The 18,632-nt window shown below is 42.2% G+C and overlaps 1 protein-coding gene across 1 annotated transcript in view; it reads right to left on the bottom strand.

Moving 5' to 3' along the window:
• The window catches only part of USE1 (unconventional SNARE in the ER 1), a 111,950-nt gene that overhangs the window by 28,434 nt on the left and 64,884 nt on the right, over positions 1–18,632 (bottom strand). The window contains exon 4 of the mRNA XM_073659951.1: positions 9,820–9,972. Within this exon, the coding sequence (XP_073516052.1) occupies positions 9,820–9,972 (153 nt within the window). The remainder of the gene's footprint in view (positions 1–9,819; positions 9,973–18,632) is intronic.

Below are 18,632 nucleotides of genomic sequence, written 5' to 3' on the forward strand. Positions count from 1 at the left end.
ACCCACCGTGAAGTCGGTCTAGGAAGGTACATATGAAAGTGGGGTTCTGCCAGGTACACCCGAGCTGCCTGAGGAAGGACTGAACCCCTGTCCGGTGAACGCAGTGTGACGCGGGAGGCTTGCACCAGTACTGTGAACCTGGGGAACTTGAACAGAACTGTGAGTAAACTCGGATGACTGCACTGAACTTCCTCCGCTCCTTCATTTCGCCGGTACCTTTTCCCTCCCTGCACTACAACGCCCAGCGCACCTCCTCCATTCTCTTCTACGCTGCCCTGAGGCCTGCTCCACCTGTGGGGAGCCGTTCCATCTTAAGCTGCCCTATCATCTGCCTCAGAGGACTGCCGCAGCGCTGGTGATCCTCACCAGACACCACAGGTGTCGTCACGACAAATCCCCTATAAATATCCCTTTTTTGCACTGACTGCCCTGGGTCACGGACCGGGCCAGCCACCGTGATCTCCCCCAAAAGCAGCCAAAAGGCCCGGCTGCCGAGTACCCCACGGGCCTGGAGGCGAGTCAGATGTAACCACTTGCAGTGCAGAGAGTGAAATCCGCATGTAATACATATGGATTTCGTTGCGGACCCATGACAGAATCCCCAAAGAGTATTTTCTGCCACATATGGCCTTGTAATACACAATACACATCTACGTGAGTATTACCGACTGCCAATAGTGAAATGGAGATTGGGCAACACAACTTAGACAAAAGAACAAGGGTCTAAAGCTTAAATCTGTCACCAGGTTTTTCTACCTCATAAAAGAGCAGCACGATGTAGGGGCAGAGACCCTGACTAGAGCGATGTGTCACTAAGTGTACTGGGTGCAGCAATTGTGATTAAATCAGTTTTCTCTGCTGCAGATGAAGCAGTGCTCTGATGAACGGTAACTTTTTGTGCATACTGTACATTGACAGAAAGCTGCTAATCAGTGGTGGGGCGGAGTACACTGACAGAAAGCTGCTAATCAGTGAGGGGCGGAGTACACTGACAGAAAGCTGCTAATCAGTGGTGGGGCGGAGTACACTGACAGAAAGCTGCTAATCAGTGGTGGGGCGGAGTACACTGACAGAAAGCTGCTAATCATTGAGGGGCGGAGTACACTGACAGAAAGCTGCTAATCAGTGGTGGGGGTGAGTACACTGACAGAAAGCTGCTAATCATTGAGGGGCGGAGTACACTGACAGAAAGCTGCTAATCAGTGAGGGGCGGAGTACACTGACAGAAAGCTGCTAATCAGTGGTGGGGCGGAGTACACTGACAGAAAGCTGCTAATCAGTGGTGGGGCGGAGTACACTGACAGAAAGCTGCTAATCAGTGGTGGGGCGGAGTACACTGACAGAAAGCTGCTAATCAGTGAGGGGCGGAGTACACTGACAGAAAGCTGCTAATCAGTGGTGGGGCGGAGTACACTGACAGAAAGCTGCTAATCAGTGGTGGGGCAGAGTACACTGACAGAAAGCTGCTAATCAGTGAGGGGCGGAGTACACTGACAGAAAGCTGCTAATCAGTGAGGGGCGGAGTACACTGACAGAAAGCTGCTAATCAGTGGTGGGGCGGAGTACACTGACAGAAAGCTGCTAATCAGTGGTGGGGCGGAGTACACTGACAGAAAGCTGCTAATCAGTGAGGGGCGGAGTACACTGACAAAGCTGCTAATCAGTGGTGGGGCGGAGTACACTGACAGAAAGCTGCTAATCAGTGAGGGGCGGAGAACACTGACAAAGCTGCTAATCAGTGGTGGGGCGGAGTACCAAAGAGCAGGATGACTACATGGCACGAGACAGCTAGTCCTGTAGTGATGATAACCTGCTGAAAGGTTTGAAAACAACAGCACAAAATATAATAAGTAAAACATCACTGGAGTCAGGCTCTCAGCCTCTACATCATGCTGTTCTCAAATTACATAGCAAAAACCTGCTGATAGATTTCCTTTAAAAAGAGAAACTCTCAGAAAAGTCTATATTTTTGATCAGATTGGTTGGTATGGCCAACAAGATTTTTCTTTTTTTTTTCTTCACAAGGACCAATGTTCTTTTTCTAGAATTAAAAACTTTTTCAGTTGCTGCACATACTTCAGTCTACAAACATCCCCAAGGCAAGTACAAGACCTTGCCTGCCGTTCAAGGCTGTATGACAGAAGTGTTACAAAAAATGTGTTTAGTTATGGGAAAAAAGACTTTTCAATTAATTTCTGTTAACAAACAGCTATCTTGACCTTGATTAGGATGTGGAATCATGTTCATAACAACTATTTTATTGGTTTACAAAGACTAAATAGAATGATACAATGCTGTGCAAATATGAGACAAGGCATTTATCAAAGTAGTCGCCGTAAATAGGACCCGATAACATAATACAGAAAGCACATACACACCCCACTATACTTATTACACCTCTTGAACAAGATTGCCTTTCTATTTTAAATAAACCCTTCTGGATATACAGTCACCTCACAGACCTAGTAACCAAAAATGCAACTATTTAAATGACAGGTCTCCCATGCCCTCCAACCCATCAGCAATTGTATATTTCTTGCTAAATACCCTGTGGAACTAGCCCTTTAACACGTTAAAAAAAAAAAAGTCTTTATAAACTTCCATTTTCATATGCAAATTAGCCTTTTGACTAGTCCAGGGGGCGTTTATTTCGCCACACTATTTATCCCTCTCATCATGCCATCACGCCCCTGTGGGTGTGTAAACATGATTTGCAAGAGTTGACTATCGTTATCTCTTTGCAAATCTCTAGCCTGCGCCCGGATTTTCTTTGCCCACGTCATTGTGCTTTGAAGCTGCGTGTTCACTTCCCAGCTTCAGAGGAGCATTGCGCATGTCCAGAAGTGAAGAAGCAGTTTTCTTGACTTCTGGACATATGAAGTGTGCCTCGGAAGCTGAAAAGATTAATAATGACATGACCCAGTTGTAAATAATGATACCCTCATTCTTGCACATCATTTTTTTGATTTCAAAGACAATTTTTTTTTTCAGAAACGTGGCTGCGGTCTGGGCATACGCCAACCTTTTCCTTAATTTTGGGAGAGGTGGATTTTCCATGGTGATGGCGCCTTGGCTTGGCTGCGGAGCATGTGGAGTGATAATTTAGATATATTGACGATCTTTTAATAATTTGTCAGGAACACGAGTTGATTTATGTTCATTCAAGAACAACTTGATTCAAAATCCTTTTAAGCAAGCACTCCTCCTCCCATCAAAATTTGTATCCTCTTACAAAGATTGCAATAATCATATTATATGGCACTGTGTCCTTACAATTGCTCATTTTTCACTTCTACCCAGATAATTCTTCTCTTTTCCATTAGGTCTATGACATCACGTGATTTAATACTGACTAGCTGAATCCTTCTAAGCTCTATGTAGAAACAGGAGGTCAGTTTTCCCTGTATGACTCAGTCACTGCGAAAGTCCAAAGCAGGGGGGGGGGGGGCTTTGCAGGGACAAGAGACTTCCTGTTTCTACATAATGCAGAGAAAAGAGAAGAATTAGCTGGGTAGAAAGGCAAAATGAGCAATTGTAAGTACACAGTGCAATATAATATGATGACTGCAATATATTAAGAGGATAAAAACTTTGATGGGATTGCTTCTTTAATATCAATTTGACTTAAAAAATCATTTTGCTTCTTTAATATCAATTTGACTTCAAAAATCATATAAAGACAGGATAGAATTTTTAAATAATCAATTGGCGGTGGGGAGTGAAGGCATGATTCATACTGCTGTTTATAGTAAAAGTACATCTGTCAACTCATATTATGCCTCCTCGCTCCACACATTCTACTATAAATGTCGTCCCAGTTGATCAATTCTTCAGTGAAGACAGATTTGAACAACAGGCACGTGTTTGACAGAGATCCAGAACTAGGGGTAACAGTCATCGGAGTAGTAAAAATGGATACAAGAGGCAAAACTACCCCTAGGGGATAAATGATAGTTACATCAACGAGATTTAGATCTACCTACAAGAATCAATGGACAAGGATCCGCAAAACAGGAAATAAACATTGGTCCACTCTAAAGACCCGCCCTACATAAGTATTAAGTCTTTCTAACATATCCCTAATGGCTACAAAGAAGAGTAAATATGTAAAAGATATTCTGATGAAAAGCCACTATGTGGCTAAGGTAACAAACCACTTAACCGAGTGACTAACAAGGGACCACAATGGGGTTGTTACCACAGTTGCCTAGCTTGTAATAACAGCATTGAAGCACATACTTTTAATCAGCAGATAGTAATAAACAATATAAAATGACAAGTTATAGCTCATGCAGCACCACTTTTGGCATCTATTATGTTCATAATCAAAGATTTATATGGGACCGATTTCCTCACAATTACGTGTTTGCATTAGAGAGCACGTGCAAGATACTATGAATGCAAAGAATGTAGAAAAGGTATCAACATTAAAGACCTTGCCCAAACGCTTCCAGATTTTCATGGCTGTGATCCTAAATGTTTCAAGATTTGAGGCACTTATCGAATCTATTGTGGCATTGGGAGCAGGGGAGGTGGGGAGTATATGAGAAAGTCTGGGACAATTCGAGAGCTGATGCAACGTAACTCTTGGTACTATGGTACCAAATGGGCACAATGAAAAATGGAGTTTCACCACAATCCTGTAAGATTAATCTAAGACATGGTTTCTGTTTTCAGATTTTCATTTCATGTCTTGTTTAATTTTAGTTTTGTATCAGAGGACTAATTCTCTGTCAAAATTTATGTCTGTTGAAGTGGAAGTCCTTTGTGAAGGAAAAAATCTTGGAGTGGAATACATTTTAATTACACATAGTATGAAGAAACAAATACATATATACACAGTATATATAAAATCATTTATGAATTGCAATTTATGAACTAATTTATATCACATTGTTACATTGAGTTCAAATTGATATTTTTGCCATTTTATCACTATCAGCACCTTAGATTTTTTGTAATGTATTAGTAATTCTTATTATTGGCACTAAAGCACTTTAGATTGATAAATTATTTAATATATATTTCACACTCACTCTAATTTCATTTAAAATTTTCCCCTTAGTACTTTGTCATTATTTTCACTGTTTGGCTCTGCTCTTCTAGAATTGTAGCCATAAGATGGTAGACATTTAGGAATAATAAATTCAATATAGCTCCTTCCCAGGGACTTCAAAAAGCATTCGGTCAGCACGTGCACGCGCGCTGCGATCCAGACGCTCCTCTGAAGGCTTCTCATGTGGTAAGCGCATGTCCGTGATGAAACCCCTGACAAGACACTATATAACCTGGGCAGCATAGAATTAATGTGTAGCCCTCTAGAAAGCTCAAGAGAAACACGCATCAGGGACAATATTTTGGGAATAGCATGGGCACTTTCTTATGTTTAACCCTTTATATTTTCTATTCCATGCGATAGGTTTAACTGCTTAGTGATGCTGTCATGCATAGCCATGATTACTTATGCAGCTTCTTGTCTAAGTGGCCACACAATGTTACTTGGTGCACTCCATGAAATCATAATTTAGAGATATTCAATTTTGTTCAGTGAATTGGACTGTGATTTCTATTAAACTAAACTTTGTGTGATAAATAATCCCTAAATATAATCATGTTATAACAAGTGGGACAATCCTTTAGAACAGTGTTTCCCAAACGCCATTCCTCATGGCCCCCAACACGTCATGTTTTCAGGATTTCCTGAGTATTGCACAGGTGATGGAAGTATCATCAAGGCATCAGAAATTGCCATAGATTCTCTCACTTGTACAATACTAAGAAAATCTGACTGTTTTTAACTTGTGATCATTGTTTTAATATTACTCAATAAGAATATGCTTAAGTAAATTATTGGAGGACTGTAGAACCCTAACTTTATTGTTTGCAGGCTGATAATTTTGAGGGGTTTTTTTTTTTCCATCTTTTTTTCTCAAATTCTTATGGAAACATTTCCAGCACATCCTGCATTGAACTACTGTACCCAATTAATTATTATATTTTAAGAGTCAGTCCATTTTATACCGACTCCAACAAAATGGACACCGACTCCACAGCCCTGCTCGCTTAACAGCAGCCTTGTGTGACTATATACAGCAATAGTTGGGAGAGGTTTATTAACTCTGATAAGTAGACACAAATGGAGTCACATATGTACATATTGTCAGGTATCCATTAAAAAGCAAATTCCCAGAATCAAAAGTTATTCACCATCCATTTAAAATAGGGCTCAGCAGAAAGGGATAATTTCATTCCTAAAATCAAAAGTTAGGTGTATTCTGCTAAAAATCTAGCTTATATAATCATATTAAACATAATCATTACATAAAACCTTAGGTATAACTACATATCTATTATATAGTTTTCAAATGTTAAATATGAACTTATTGCATCAAAGTATGTAGTTACATTTTTTATTTTAAGCTAATTACGCTATGTTTTGCAACATCCATTATGTTTTGCTTTCCTGTGGTGGGAAAACTCCCTTCCTCTATGTCACTGGTGAACAGTCAAAAGTCATGATGACCTGGTGAAGACTTGAGTTCAGTTAGTTCACACATACTGTATGTGAAGTATAATTCATCTGTAGTTCGGAAACTTCCCATATTTTTTTGTCCATATTATTAAACACAAAAAGGTGGTCTTTAGCACTGGCAGAATTGTGAAGACCACAGCGGATTAACAGCCACTGATTGGCTGCAGCAGTCACACAAAATATTGTGTGTGTCACAAGACAGACAGGGGACACGGGGCTCAGAAGGGAAGAGAGTTCAGAAGATAAGAATATATATTTTTTATTTTTATGCAGCACATTGGGCCATGCATTATTTGTAGAATAGGTATCGGTTTAAAAAATGTTTTATGAAACTCAATCTTGTCAAAATTTTGGAAATGGTTGTTTTCAGTTAGATATTGATTAAAATAATTTTCAAAAGGGGGTGTATTCATTGATGCTAAGCACTGTATATGTAGGTGTTATTTTTTTGTCATCCTCCATATGATGGATAACATAATTTTTGAAAAGTGATATCCACAGAACAGGAAATAACAGCTCACTATTAGGTTTAATGGCTAGAGAAAAATTGTGATTTGAAGATATTTTTTTTTACTCTAGACAGTGATATGGAAAATGGAAAAAAAAACTTATAAAAAATCCAAAACATAAAAACACAGAAAATAAATCAGTTTAAAAAAATTATTAATTCAAAGAAAGTAATTTTCTGATGACACAATCCGTTTTCATTTTGCCAGTGTCTGTGCAGTAAGAGCGCAAGGTATGAAATGAAAATGCTTAAGTTGTGCAAGAATACTTCAGAGTACACCCACAGGTATAGAGAAAGTTAGAGGAAAAATATTTTGTGCACCCACTGTTGGAACATCTGCTTCCAGAAGTAGTGCAGGTATCCTCCAAAAATATAAAAGATAAGCCTGCCTTGCTTGGGCAAACAGGACACAAACAAGGACTAGGGATAGCAGTCAGTCCATGTGCTCTTCAAGAAAAATCATCAGTGTGTCCAAACATTGGTTTACATCCCCATATTAGCACTGCTTTTCTGGGAGAAGCTGGAGGCTGCTGGCACCCTCTATTTGAAGCTCTGCTGGGTTTTCTGGTACCTCAATTGAGATGAGGTTGGGTGACTTTGAAGGCCAGGTCATCTAACACTTATAAAGTGAAATAATAGTCGACACTCCGTAGCTGTTCGTATTCTTTCAGTGGTGCACGTGGAAAGGCAACATACCAAAGAAGAAAAGGGTCCCGGCCCTCACGTGTAGCAAGTCAATCATTTATTCACATCATCAAAACGTTTCAGCTCCACCAGAGCCTTTGTCAATTGTGTGATACACAACTGACCAAGGCTCTGGTGGAGCTGAAACGTTTCGCTGATGTGAATAAATGATTGACTCGCTACACGTGAGGGCCAGGACCCTTTTCTTCTAAGGTCATCTAACACAACTCTCCGTCCCTGTCCTTCTTGGTCACATAGCCCTCACATATCCTGTGTTTTGTGTCATTGTCCTGTTTCAAACCAAATGATGGTCACTAAGTGCAAACCAGATGGAATGGCATGTCATTGCATAATGCTGGGGAAGTGTGTCTTGAAACTGGACTAAATCACCAACAGTATCATCAGTAAAGCCCCCCACACTATCAAACCTCCCCCTCCATGCTTAACAGTGAGCACGAGAAATGAAAAAACTATCCGATCACCTTTTCTACATCTCACAAAGACATGGCAGTTAGTTCCAAAAATCTAAAATTTTGACTTCACACTAGTGATGAGCAAGCGTGTTCTGTTAACCCTCTCGGCGAGCATTCTCAGGTGCTCGCAGAGTATTTGCGGCGTGCTCGAATGTTATGTTTGAGTCACTCTGTGCGCATGATTTGCGACTGTTTGACAGCTTTAATACATGAGGAATGCCTAACAAACAGGCATTCCTCACATGTATTAAAGCTGTCAGTTGCAAATCATGCACACAAAGTGACTCTAACATAACATTCGAGCACGCCGAAGATACTCGGAAACCACCGGAGCATGCTCGTAAATCTCGAGTAACGAGCATGCTCGCTCATCACTACTTCAGACCACCGAACAGATTTCCACTGATCTAATGTCCAGTCCTTGTGTTGCTTGGCCCAATTAAGTCTCTTCTTGTTTGTGGTTCTCAGTAGTGGATTCTTTGCAGCAACAAGGCCATAAAGGCTTGCTTCTCGCAGCTTCTTCTCTGGAAAGTTGATGTTGAGATGTGTCAGCTAATTGATGTCTGTGCATCATTTAAGAGGGCTGTTATCTGATGTTCTGATAATATGCAGGTTTCTGAATTTCCTCTGAATTGGTAATTCTTGGCACTTCAAACTAATGCAATAACATACCTGGCTGCAATCCTGCAGCCAGGGTATGATTCATGCTGCCAATGGTTTGAGCAACATGAATTGAACAAATAAATTGAAAGATTCCCTTTAATATATATTCTGGTCTGTTTCACCCGTGTTTTACTCCTTGTTTTCATGTGTGGTTGTGGTTTTGCTGCTCTTGGTCTGATTCTACAATGTGCACATTCCAATAACACCTGACACCATAGAAGTAGGTGGTTTAATAAAGGCACCAAGTCTGTTATAGGTAATAAGTACATAATGATTTGGAATACTTGGTATGCAATCACAACAAGAACCATAGGTATACATAGAAATTATAAAGAGAAGCTGTCAGACACATGTTGATGAATGACTGGGGGGGGGCTTAACTTTTGGAATGAAGTGTTGTAAAAATAAAAAACGCCACACATGGTCCTAAAATGGATCACCCTTACGAGGTAAATAAAGTTGTACTTCACAACAGGCAAAAATGTAAGGGTGATGCATATAGTCACATTGTGACACTGCAATGGCAAGCGCCGGTGGGTAAATAAAGCTTTGTGGTTTTGGCCACCTTGATTTACCCCCACATCCCAGAAGGAAGTAGTTGGATTGATGCCGCAGAATAAGATGTGATAAATAATAAACATACATACACCCATTTACAATGCCAATGTTCTGAAAATGACACTCCTGGGTACTTGGTTTCTGTGCAGACTAAGGCAAAGCTTGCAAAATGTGACTGCAGGTGAACATGCTGATCTAATGAGTTTGTATTTATATTGTTAAATTGATGAAGAAAAAAGACATCACACCAAGAAATGAGATTAGGCCGAGATTATCCAGATGGATGGCGCAGCACACACAGGTAATTATAGGTGTTGAGGGCTAAACACTCTGTATTGCTGCTGCGTGTTTACAAGATGCTTCCTGTGATCAGCCATTGCTATTAGCCTCCCAGCACTTACCTTTTCCAACAGCTCGTTCCTCATCTCCCCAGTGTAACGTGCTTGTGTCTGAAGATGGACAGTCTTGGTCACTGGTGTACGCTCCTTGCTGATTGTAGGTGTGCGCCCCGGAGCAAGAAACTGATTAGCCAAGGCTTTTTCAGTAGGTGAGGACTGCAGACAAATAACACCAGCTGGTTACTAAGTGAGGCCTAAATCTAATAAAACAAAACACAATGTATTTCTCCAATTGGTCACACTTCTGATAGTGCAGAGAATATGCTGTAGACACAAGCAGTAATTCGGTGTAATTTCTGGATTTTACTGGAAAAAAAGCAATCATATATAGCATATGTATACATTTATATAAATCAGGTAGACAGCGAACGATGATGTTCACATCCTGATTAAACACTTTCCAACATGCATCCAATGGCTTGGCTGTTAGACACTCAAAGCCCACCTCTATGTAATGCCTGTATGCAGTTTTAAAAGAGCAGGAGCAGAGATACAAAGACCCAGCCACGTCTTCATGTCTTTGCTGCTAGGGACAGATTACACTTGACAACAGGCATTGGACAGCAAGGTAGACAGAAGGAAGACACCTGAAAACATAATCTGGGTAAATAAAGAACTATGCAATTTTCTTAGTCATGGCATTGCCTACCAGAAAAGCCCAAGGCCCTGATTCATCATGACTGGTGATTTGTAGGCCTGTCAAGATGAAGAGTATGCTGAGTAAGGTGAAAAATGAATTAAAAAAGGAGTGCGCCTCTAAATGAATTTAGCGCATCTAACAGCAGCCGTGCACCGCAGTAAGAAATATACTCCAGACAGCAACTTGAGTACATTTCTGTCTTCATTTACACCACTTTTATAGCATAAATAATGATGCCCACTTGTAAGCTAAGGTCTACCTACTTTCCAAACAGTTGGTGGAGACAGCCAAGACTGGGGTTAAAATGCCTAGAGTTACAGATTTTTGCAACATTTCAACTCATTTTACGCCAGAATCTTGGCAAAAACTGATAAATTGGGGCCAAGTATTTTGAAAAGACAGTCACCATTTAAAAGTTCTAAAGTAAAAAATAACATGAAGTAACTCCGTTAAATATGTTTCTTTTTTTACGATTAAGTGAAAGTGTTCAAGGGGGCATCTACCTATATGATACTGACCAATCATAAGCTTAGAGCAAGTCTCTCAGTGTTTGAGATGTAATGATGCAGGTCTGATCTCCTAGTCTAATCTCTTGTATGAGCTAGTTTGGGGGGAGGAGCAGTATAGCAGCACTGACAGTACTATAAAAGGAAGAGAGCTGATAGTAGGATTTGTAATGTGACACAGTTAAACTCAGTTGTGCTGCCCCTTCCCCCACACTGACTTATGCAGGAGGATAAACCAGGAGATCCAATCTGTATCCTTACACCTCACCAGGGCAGGCCATAGAATAAATGGCATCCTGTGCAAAATTGCACTTTAGTGCCGTCAGCCTTTGTCTTTTTACTTGTTTTTTCCAGTTTTTGGCAGAAATGCCTCATAGTATATGAAATGGGGGGTGTAATTTTAAAACTACGATTGTGTGTGATTGTACTCCTATGTGCATGACACCTCTTGTAATATAATGATACCCCTCCAACTCCAGGAACAATCATATACATGGATGACAGAGGACCTTTGTGCAAGTTGTGTGCTCCTCTCCTTTCCACACCAATTGGATGCCTTCAGAGACAAGAATAATATATCCTTCATAATTCTAAATATATTTAAATGTTTAGATTTAAAAAAAAAAAAAAAAAAAAAAAAAAAATGAGGCACAGCACTGACCTGCCGTAAATACACCCCACTTCTACAACGGATACATTCATAGAACACAAAGAAGTTGCACATGATTCACTTACATTCAGGATATATGTTCCACTAACACATAGAACACGTCATACATACAGTAGTGGTACAAATAATAGCAGTCCAATATGACTAACCAGATTAATTACCAGGGACATGGCCAAGCTAAGGAAGGCTGAAAAACGACCACCTTTGAACAAGAAACATAAGATAAAACGTCAAGAATGGGCCAAGAAATATCTTAAGGGTATGTGCACACGATGCAGAAATGAAGCAGAAAATTTCTGCATCTCCCTGGCAGAAAAAACGCATGCAGATTGTGCATGCGTTTTTCCTGCGGAATACATGCGGATTCACATGCGTTTCCACATGCGTTTCCGCATGTGGATTGACAAGCGCTTTCCAGGCGATTTTAGCATCACCTGGAAAGTGCTTGACAACTAGGTCACACTATATAAATCCATGCAAACAGCATGGATTTATATAGTGTGACCCGAGAGAGTGTATATACTTACCTCCGATGGCCCGCGCTGTCCTGCTCACTCCGTTCTCCTGGCTGCCGGCAACTTTGAAATGAAAGACCTGCCGACGTCAGCATCACGTGACGTGACCCGTCACATGACTCTGACGTCAGCGCAGGTCCTTCAACTCACTGCAGGTGCCGGGAACCAAGCAGGAGCGCTGCGCGGGCCGACAGATGGTAAGTATATATACAGTGCCTACAAGTAGTATTCAACCCCCTGCAGATTTAGCTGGTTTGATAAGATGCAAATAAGTTAGAGCCTTCAAACTGCAAACGAGAGTAGGTTTTATGAACAGAAGCATAAATCTTACAAACCAAAAAGTTATGTTGCTCAGTTGAATTTTATTAAATTTTAAACATAAAAGTGTGGGTCAATTATTATACAACCCCTATGTTTAATATTTTGTGGAATAACCCTTGTTTGCAATTACAGCTAATAATCGTCTTTTATAAGACCTGATCGGGCCGGCACAGATCTGTGGAGTTATCTTGGCCCACTCCTCCATGCAGATCTTCTCCAAGTTATCTAGGTTCTTTGGGTGTCTCATGTGGACTTTATTCTTGAGCTCCTTCCACAAGTTTTCAATTGGGTTAAGGTCAGGAGACTGACTAGGCCACTCCAACACCTTGACTTTTTCCCTCTTGAACCAGGCCTTGGTTTTCTTGGCTGTGTGCTTTGGGTCGTTGTCTTGTTGGAAGATGAAATTACGACCCATCTTAAGATCCTTGATGGAGGAGCGGAGGTTCTTGGCCAAAATCTCCAGGTAGGCCGTGCTATCCATCTTCCCATGGATGCGGACCAGATGGCCAGGCCCCTTGGCTGAGAAACAGCCCCACAGCATGATGCTGCCACCACCATGCTTGACTGTAGGGATGGTATTCTTGGGGTCGTATGCAGTGCCATCCAGTCTCCAAACGTCACGTGTGTGGTTGGCACCAAAGATCTCGATCTTGGTCTCATCAGACCATAGAACCTTGAACCAGTCTGTCTCAGAGTCCTCCAAGTAATCATGAGCAAACTGTAGACGAGCCTTGACATGACGCTTTGAAAGTAAAGGTACCATACAGGCTCGTCTGGAACGGAGACCATTGCGGTGGAGTATGTTACTTATGGTATTGACTGAAACCAATGTCCCCACTGCCATGAGATCTTCCCGGAGCTCCTTCCTTGTTGTCCTTGGGTTAGCCTTGACTCTTCGGACAAGCCTGGCCTCGGCACGGGAGGACACTTTCAAAGGCTGTCCAGGCCATGGAAGGCTAACAGTAGTTCCATAAGCCTTCCACTTACGGATGATGCTCCCAACAGTGGAGACAGGTAGGCCCAACTCCTTGGAAAGGGTTTTGTACCCCTTGCCAGCCTTGTGACCCTCCACGATCTTGTCTCTGATGGCCTTGGAATGCTCCTTTGTCTTTCCCATGTTGACCATGTTTGAGTGCTGTTCACAAGTTTGGGGAGGGTCTTAAATAGCCAAAAAGGCTGGCAAAAGAGATCTTTAATCCACACATGTGAAGCTCATTATTCTTGGTGCCTGAACTACTTCTTAATACTTTAGGGGGACCAAACAGAATTCTTGTGGTTTGAGGGGTTGAATAATAAATGACACTCTGAATTAACTTTTAACGTTTTTAAAAAAAACAAAAAAAAAAACAAAAACAAAATTTGCTGCAGTGCATTTCCCACTTCCAGGCTGATCTACAGTACAAATGTCACAATGCCAAGTTAATTCCGTATGTGTCAACCAGCTAAATCTGCAGGGGGTTGAATACTACTTGTAGGCACTGTATATATTTTTTATTTTATTCTTGTTTTACAGCTTTTTTAATGGTACCTGGGTGTGGATGAGACTCTCCTCTCTTCTATACCCGGGTACCATCCGCACATTAGAATGCACCAATAACGCAAGTACAAATGCAGTCTTGCGGAATTGGCGCGTTCTAATGCAAGTCAATGGCGGCGAAAACGCCGCGTTTACGCAAAATTAATTGACATGCTGCGGATTTTTGAGCGCAGCGTTTACGCTGCGGAAAAATCCGCATCATGGGCACAGCACATGCGGACTTCAATTGGGGAACATTGCTGCCCTTCTACCATGAGTTTTTAATGCGTTTCCGCGGCGTTTACGCAACTGCAAAAACGCCGCGGAAACGCATTAAATACGCATCGTGTGAACTCAGCCTAAGACTGATTTTTCAAAGGTTTTATGGACTGATGAAATGAGAGTGGCTCTTGATGGGCCAGATGGATGGGCCAGAGGCTAGATCAGTAAAGGGCAGAGAGCTCCACTCCGACTCAGACGCCAGCAAGGTGGAGGTGGGGTACTGGTATGGGCTGGTATCATCAAAGATGAACTTGTGGGACCTTTTCGGGTTGAGGATGGAGTGAAGCTCAACTCCCAGTCCTACCGCCAGTTTCTGGAAGACAACTTCTTCAAGCAGTGGTACAGGAAGAAGTCGGTATCGTTCAAGAAAAACATGATTTTCATGCAGGACAATGCTCCATCACATGCATCCAACTACTCCATAGCGTGGCTGGCCGGTAAAGGTCTAAAAGAAGAAAAAATAATGACATGGCCCCCTTGTTCACCTGATCTGAACCCCATAGAGAACCTGTGGTCCATCATAAAATGTGAGATCTACAGGGAGGGAAAACAGTACACCTCTCGGAACAGTGTCTGGGAGGCTGTGGTAGCTGCTGCACGCAATTTTGATCGAAAACAGATCAAGCAACTGACAGAATCTATGGATGGAAGGCTGCTGAGTGTCATCATAAAGAAAGGTGGCGATATTGATCACTAATTTTTTTTGTTTTTGCATGTCAGAAATGTTTATTTCTAAATTTTGTGCACTGATATTGGTTTACCTGGTGAAAATAAACAAGTGAGATGGGATTATATTTGTTTTTTATTAAGTTGCCTAATAATTCGGCACAGTAATAGTTACCTGCGCAAACAGATATCCTCCTAATGCTATGTGCCCACGATGCAGAATTGCTCAGGATTTTTTCCTGAGCGTTTCTGCATCTCCCTGGCAGAAAAAAACGCATGCAGATTGTACATGCGTTTTTCCTGCCAGAGACAAGTGGAAGTGAAGCGTTCTTCACATGCATTTCCGCATGCAGGTTGACAAGCGCTTTCCAAGCGATTTTAGCATCACTTGGAAAGTGCTTGTCAACTTGGTCACACTATATAAATTCATGCAAACGGAATGGATTTATATACTGTGACCCGACAGAATGTCAAAAAATAAAAAAATAAATGTATACTTACCCTCCGATGGCCCCCGCAGTCTTGATTTCCTCCGTCCCGGGTGCCGGCAGCGGTAGAATTAAGGACCTGCCGACGTCAGCGTCGCGTGACCCGTCACATGACTGACGTCAGCGCAGGTCCTTCATTCCATCGCGAACTGCTGCCAAGCAAGGAGGAGCGCACCGCGGGCCGCCAGAAGGTAAGTATATATATATTTTTTTTTACAGTTTTCAATGGTACCCAGGTCCGGAGGAGAGTCTCCTCTTCTCTAGACCTGGGTACCATCCGCACATTAGAACGCATGGAATGCGCATCTACTTATGCAGTGATGTGTAATCCATGCGGTCTAATGCAAGTCAATGGCGGCAAAACCGCAGCACTTCCGCAAAATAATTGGTAGTGCTGCGTTTTTTTCCGCAATGATAATCCGCAGCGGAAATTTCCGCAGCATGTGCACAGCACATGCGGATTATCATTGGGGAACATGGCAGGCCTTCTACCATGCGTTTTTTAAGCGTTTCTGCAGCGTTTTTGCCGCTGCGGAAACGCTTAAAAAAAAAACGCATCGTGGGCACACAGCCTAAGATAGCCAAATCTAAAAAAAAAAACCATTCCAACTTCCAAAAATATTAATCTTGGATATTTATGAGTCTTTTGGGTTGATTGAGAACATAGTTGTTGATCAATAATAAAAATAATCCTTAAAATACAACTTGCCTAATAATTCTGCACAGTCTCTCTCTCTCTCTCTCTCTCTCTCTCTCTCTCTCTCTCTCTCTCTCTCTCTCTCTCTCTCTCTCTCTCTCTCTCTCTCTCTCTCTCTCTCTCTCTCTCTCTCTCTCTCTCTCTCTCTCTATATATATATATACACATACACACACAGACTTGAAACCAGAAGTATACATGCATGCACTAAGGAAGTAACAAAAATGCCTTAAAACATTCTCTCTCCTATTATTCTGGCATTTGCCAAATATTAAAAATTACAGTAATCCTAATTGACCTAAAACGGGAAACTTTTATTCTGATTTCATGTCAGATATTGAGAAAAACATGCATGTGTCTTTTTATACAGTGTATGTAAACTTCTGGTTTCAACTGTATACACACACAATCATTATATATACTGCTCAAATAAATAAAGGGAACATTCATATAACAGAATATAACTCCAAGTAAATCAAACTTCTGTGAAATCAAACTGTCCACTTAGGAAGCAACACTGACTGACAATCAATTTCACATGCTGTTGTGCAAATGGAATAGACAATAGATGGAAATTATTGGCAATTATCAAGACACCCTCAATAAAGGAGTGGTTCTGCAGGTGGGGACCACAGACCACATCTCAGTACCAATGCTTTCTGGCTGATGTTTTGGTCACTTTTGAATGTTGGTTGTGCTTTCACACTCGTGGTAGCATGAGACGGACTCTACAACCCACAGAAGTTGCTCAGGTAGTGCAGCTCATCCAGGATGGCACATCAAGGCGAGCTGTGGCAAGAAGGTTTGCTGTGTCTGTCAGCGTAGTGTCCAGAGGCTGGAGGCGCTACCAGGAGACAAGCCAGTACGCCAGGAGACATGGAGGGGGCCGTACGAGGGCAACAACCCAGCAGCAGGACCGCTACCTCCGCCTTTGTGCAAGGAGGAACAGGAGGAGCACTGCCAGAGCCCTGCCAAATGACATCCAGCAGGCCACAAATGTGCATGTGTCTGCACAAACGGTTAGAAACAGACTCCATGAGGGTGGTATGAGGGCCCGATGTCCACAGATGGGGCTGTGAGCACAACCCCCACACCGTGCAGGACGCTTTGCATTTGCCACAGAACACCAGGATTTGCAAAGACGCCACTGGCGCCCTGTGCTCTTCAGTGTGAACCTGCTTTCATCTGTGAGCACATGTGACAGAGTCTGGAGACGCCGTGGAGAGCGATCTGCTGCCTGCAACATCCTTCAGCATGACCGGTTTGGCAGTGGGTCAGTAATGGTGTGAGGTGGCATTTCTTTGGAGGGCCGCACAGCCCTCCATGTGCTCGCCAGAGGTAGCCTGACTGTCATTAGGTACAGAGATGAGATCCTCAGACCCCTTGTGAGACTATATTCTGGTGCGGTTGGCCCTGGGTTCCTCCTAATGCAGGACAATGCCAGACCACATGTGGCTGGAGTGTGTCAGCAGTTCCTGCAAGATGAAGGCATTGAAGCTATGGACTGGCCCGCCCGTTCCCCAGACCTGAATCCGATTGAGCACATCTGGGACATCATGTCTCGCTCCATCCACCAATATCACGTTGCACCACATACTGTCCAGGAGTTGGCGGATGCTTTAGTCCAGGTCTGGGAGGAGATCCCACAGGAGACCATCCGCAACCTCATCAGGAGCATGCCCAGGCGTTGTAGGGAGGTCATACAGGCATGTGGAGGCCACACACAATACTGAGCCTCATTTTGACTTGTTTTAAGGACATTACATCAAAGTTGGATCAGCCCGTAGTGTGTTTTTCCACTTTAATTTTGGGGGTGACTCCAAATCCAGGCCTCCATTGGTTAATAAATTTGATTTCCATTGAAGATTTTTGTGTGATTTTGTTGTCAGCACATTCAACTTTGTAAAGAACAAAGTATTCAATGAGAATATTTCATTCATTCAGGTCTAGGATGTGTTATTTGAGTGTTCCCTTAATTTTTTTGAGCAGTGTATCTACATTATTATACACTCACATTAGATATACACCATTATATAGACACACATTATATATACATTTACTATTTACACATACATTATACAGTATATACACAGTCACATGCTCAAGACAGAGACAGACTTATTGTTTGCATGCGGCTACTCCACTGAAATCTGACGGCCGGCACCCTGTTCGACTGCACCGGTCGCACATAGCTAAGGCCGATCATGCATCTCACATGCTGAAAAATCTGCTCTAAGCCATTGTGGGAGTGTTGTTGCCAGCTTATGATTGATCAGTATCATAAAGGGAGAAAAAGTACACGCCCCAGTGAACACTATCAGAGAAAACTCACTTGGGACTTACTGAAAATGAAAGAAGTTGTCCACTACTTTATATTAACCCCCCAATGTATCCCCCCGGGGCCCAGAAGTGTTTTTGTAAATACCTTGCAGTACCTTTTCTGCCTCTGAGCGGCGCTATCGCTGGCCGCTCAGAGGCATCACGTGACCCGTCACTGGTGTCATGTCAAGTGAGG

Source organism: Phyllobates terribilis, unplaced genomic scaffold (genome assembly GCF_046119375.1).
Source record: "Phyllobates terribilis strain yellow unplaced genomic scaffold, ASM4611937v1 Scaffold_1__5_contigs__length_1240528914, whole genome shotgun sequence".
NCBI classification, from domain to species: domain Eukaryota; kingdom Metazoa; phylum Chordata; class Amphibia; order Anura; family Dendrobatidae; genus Phyllobates; species Phyllobates terribilis.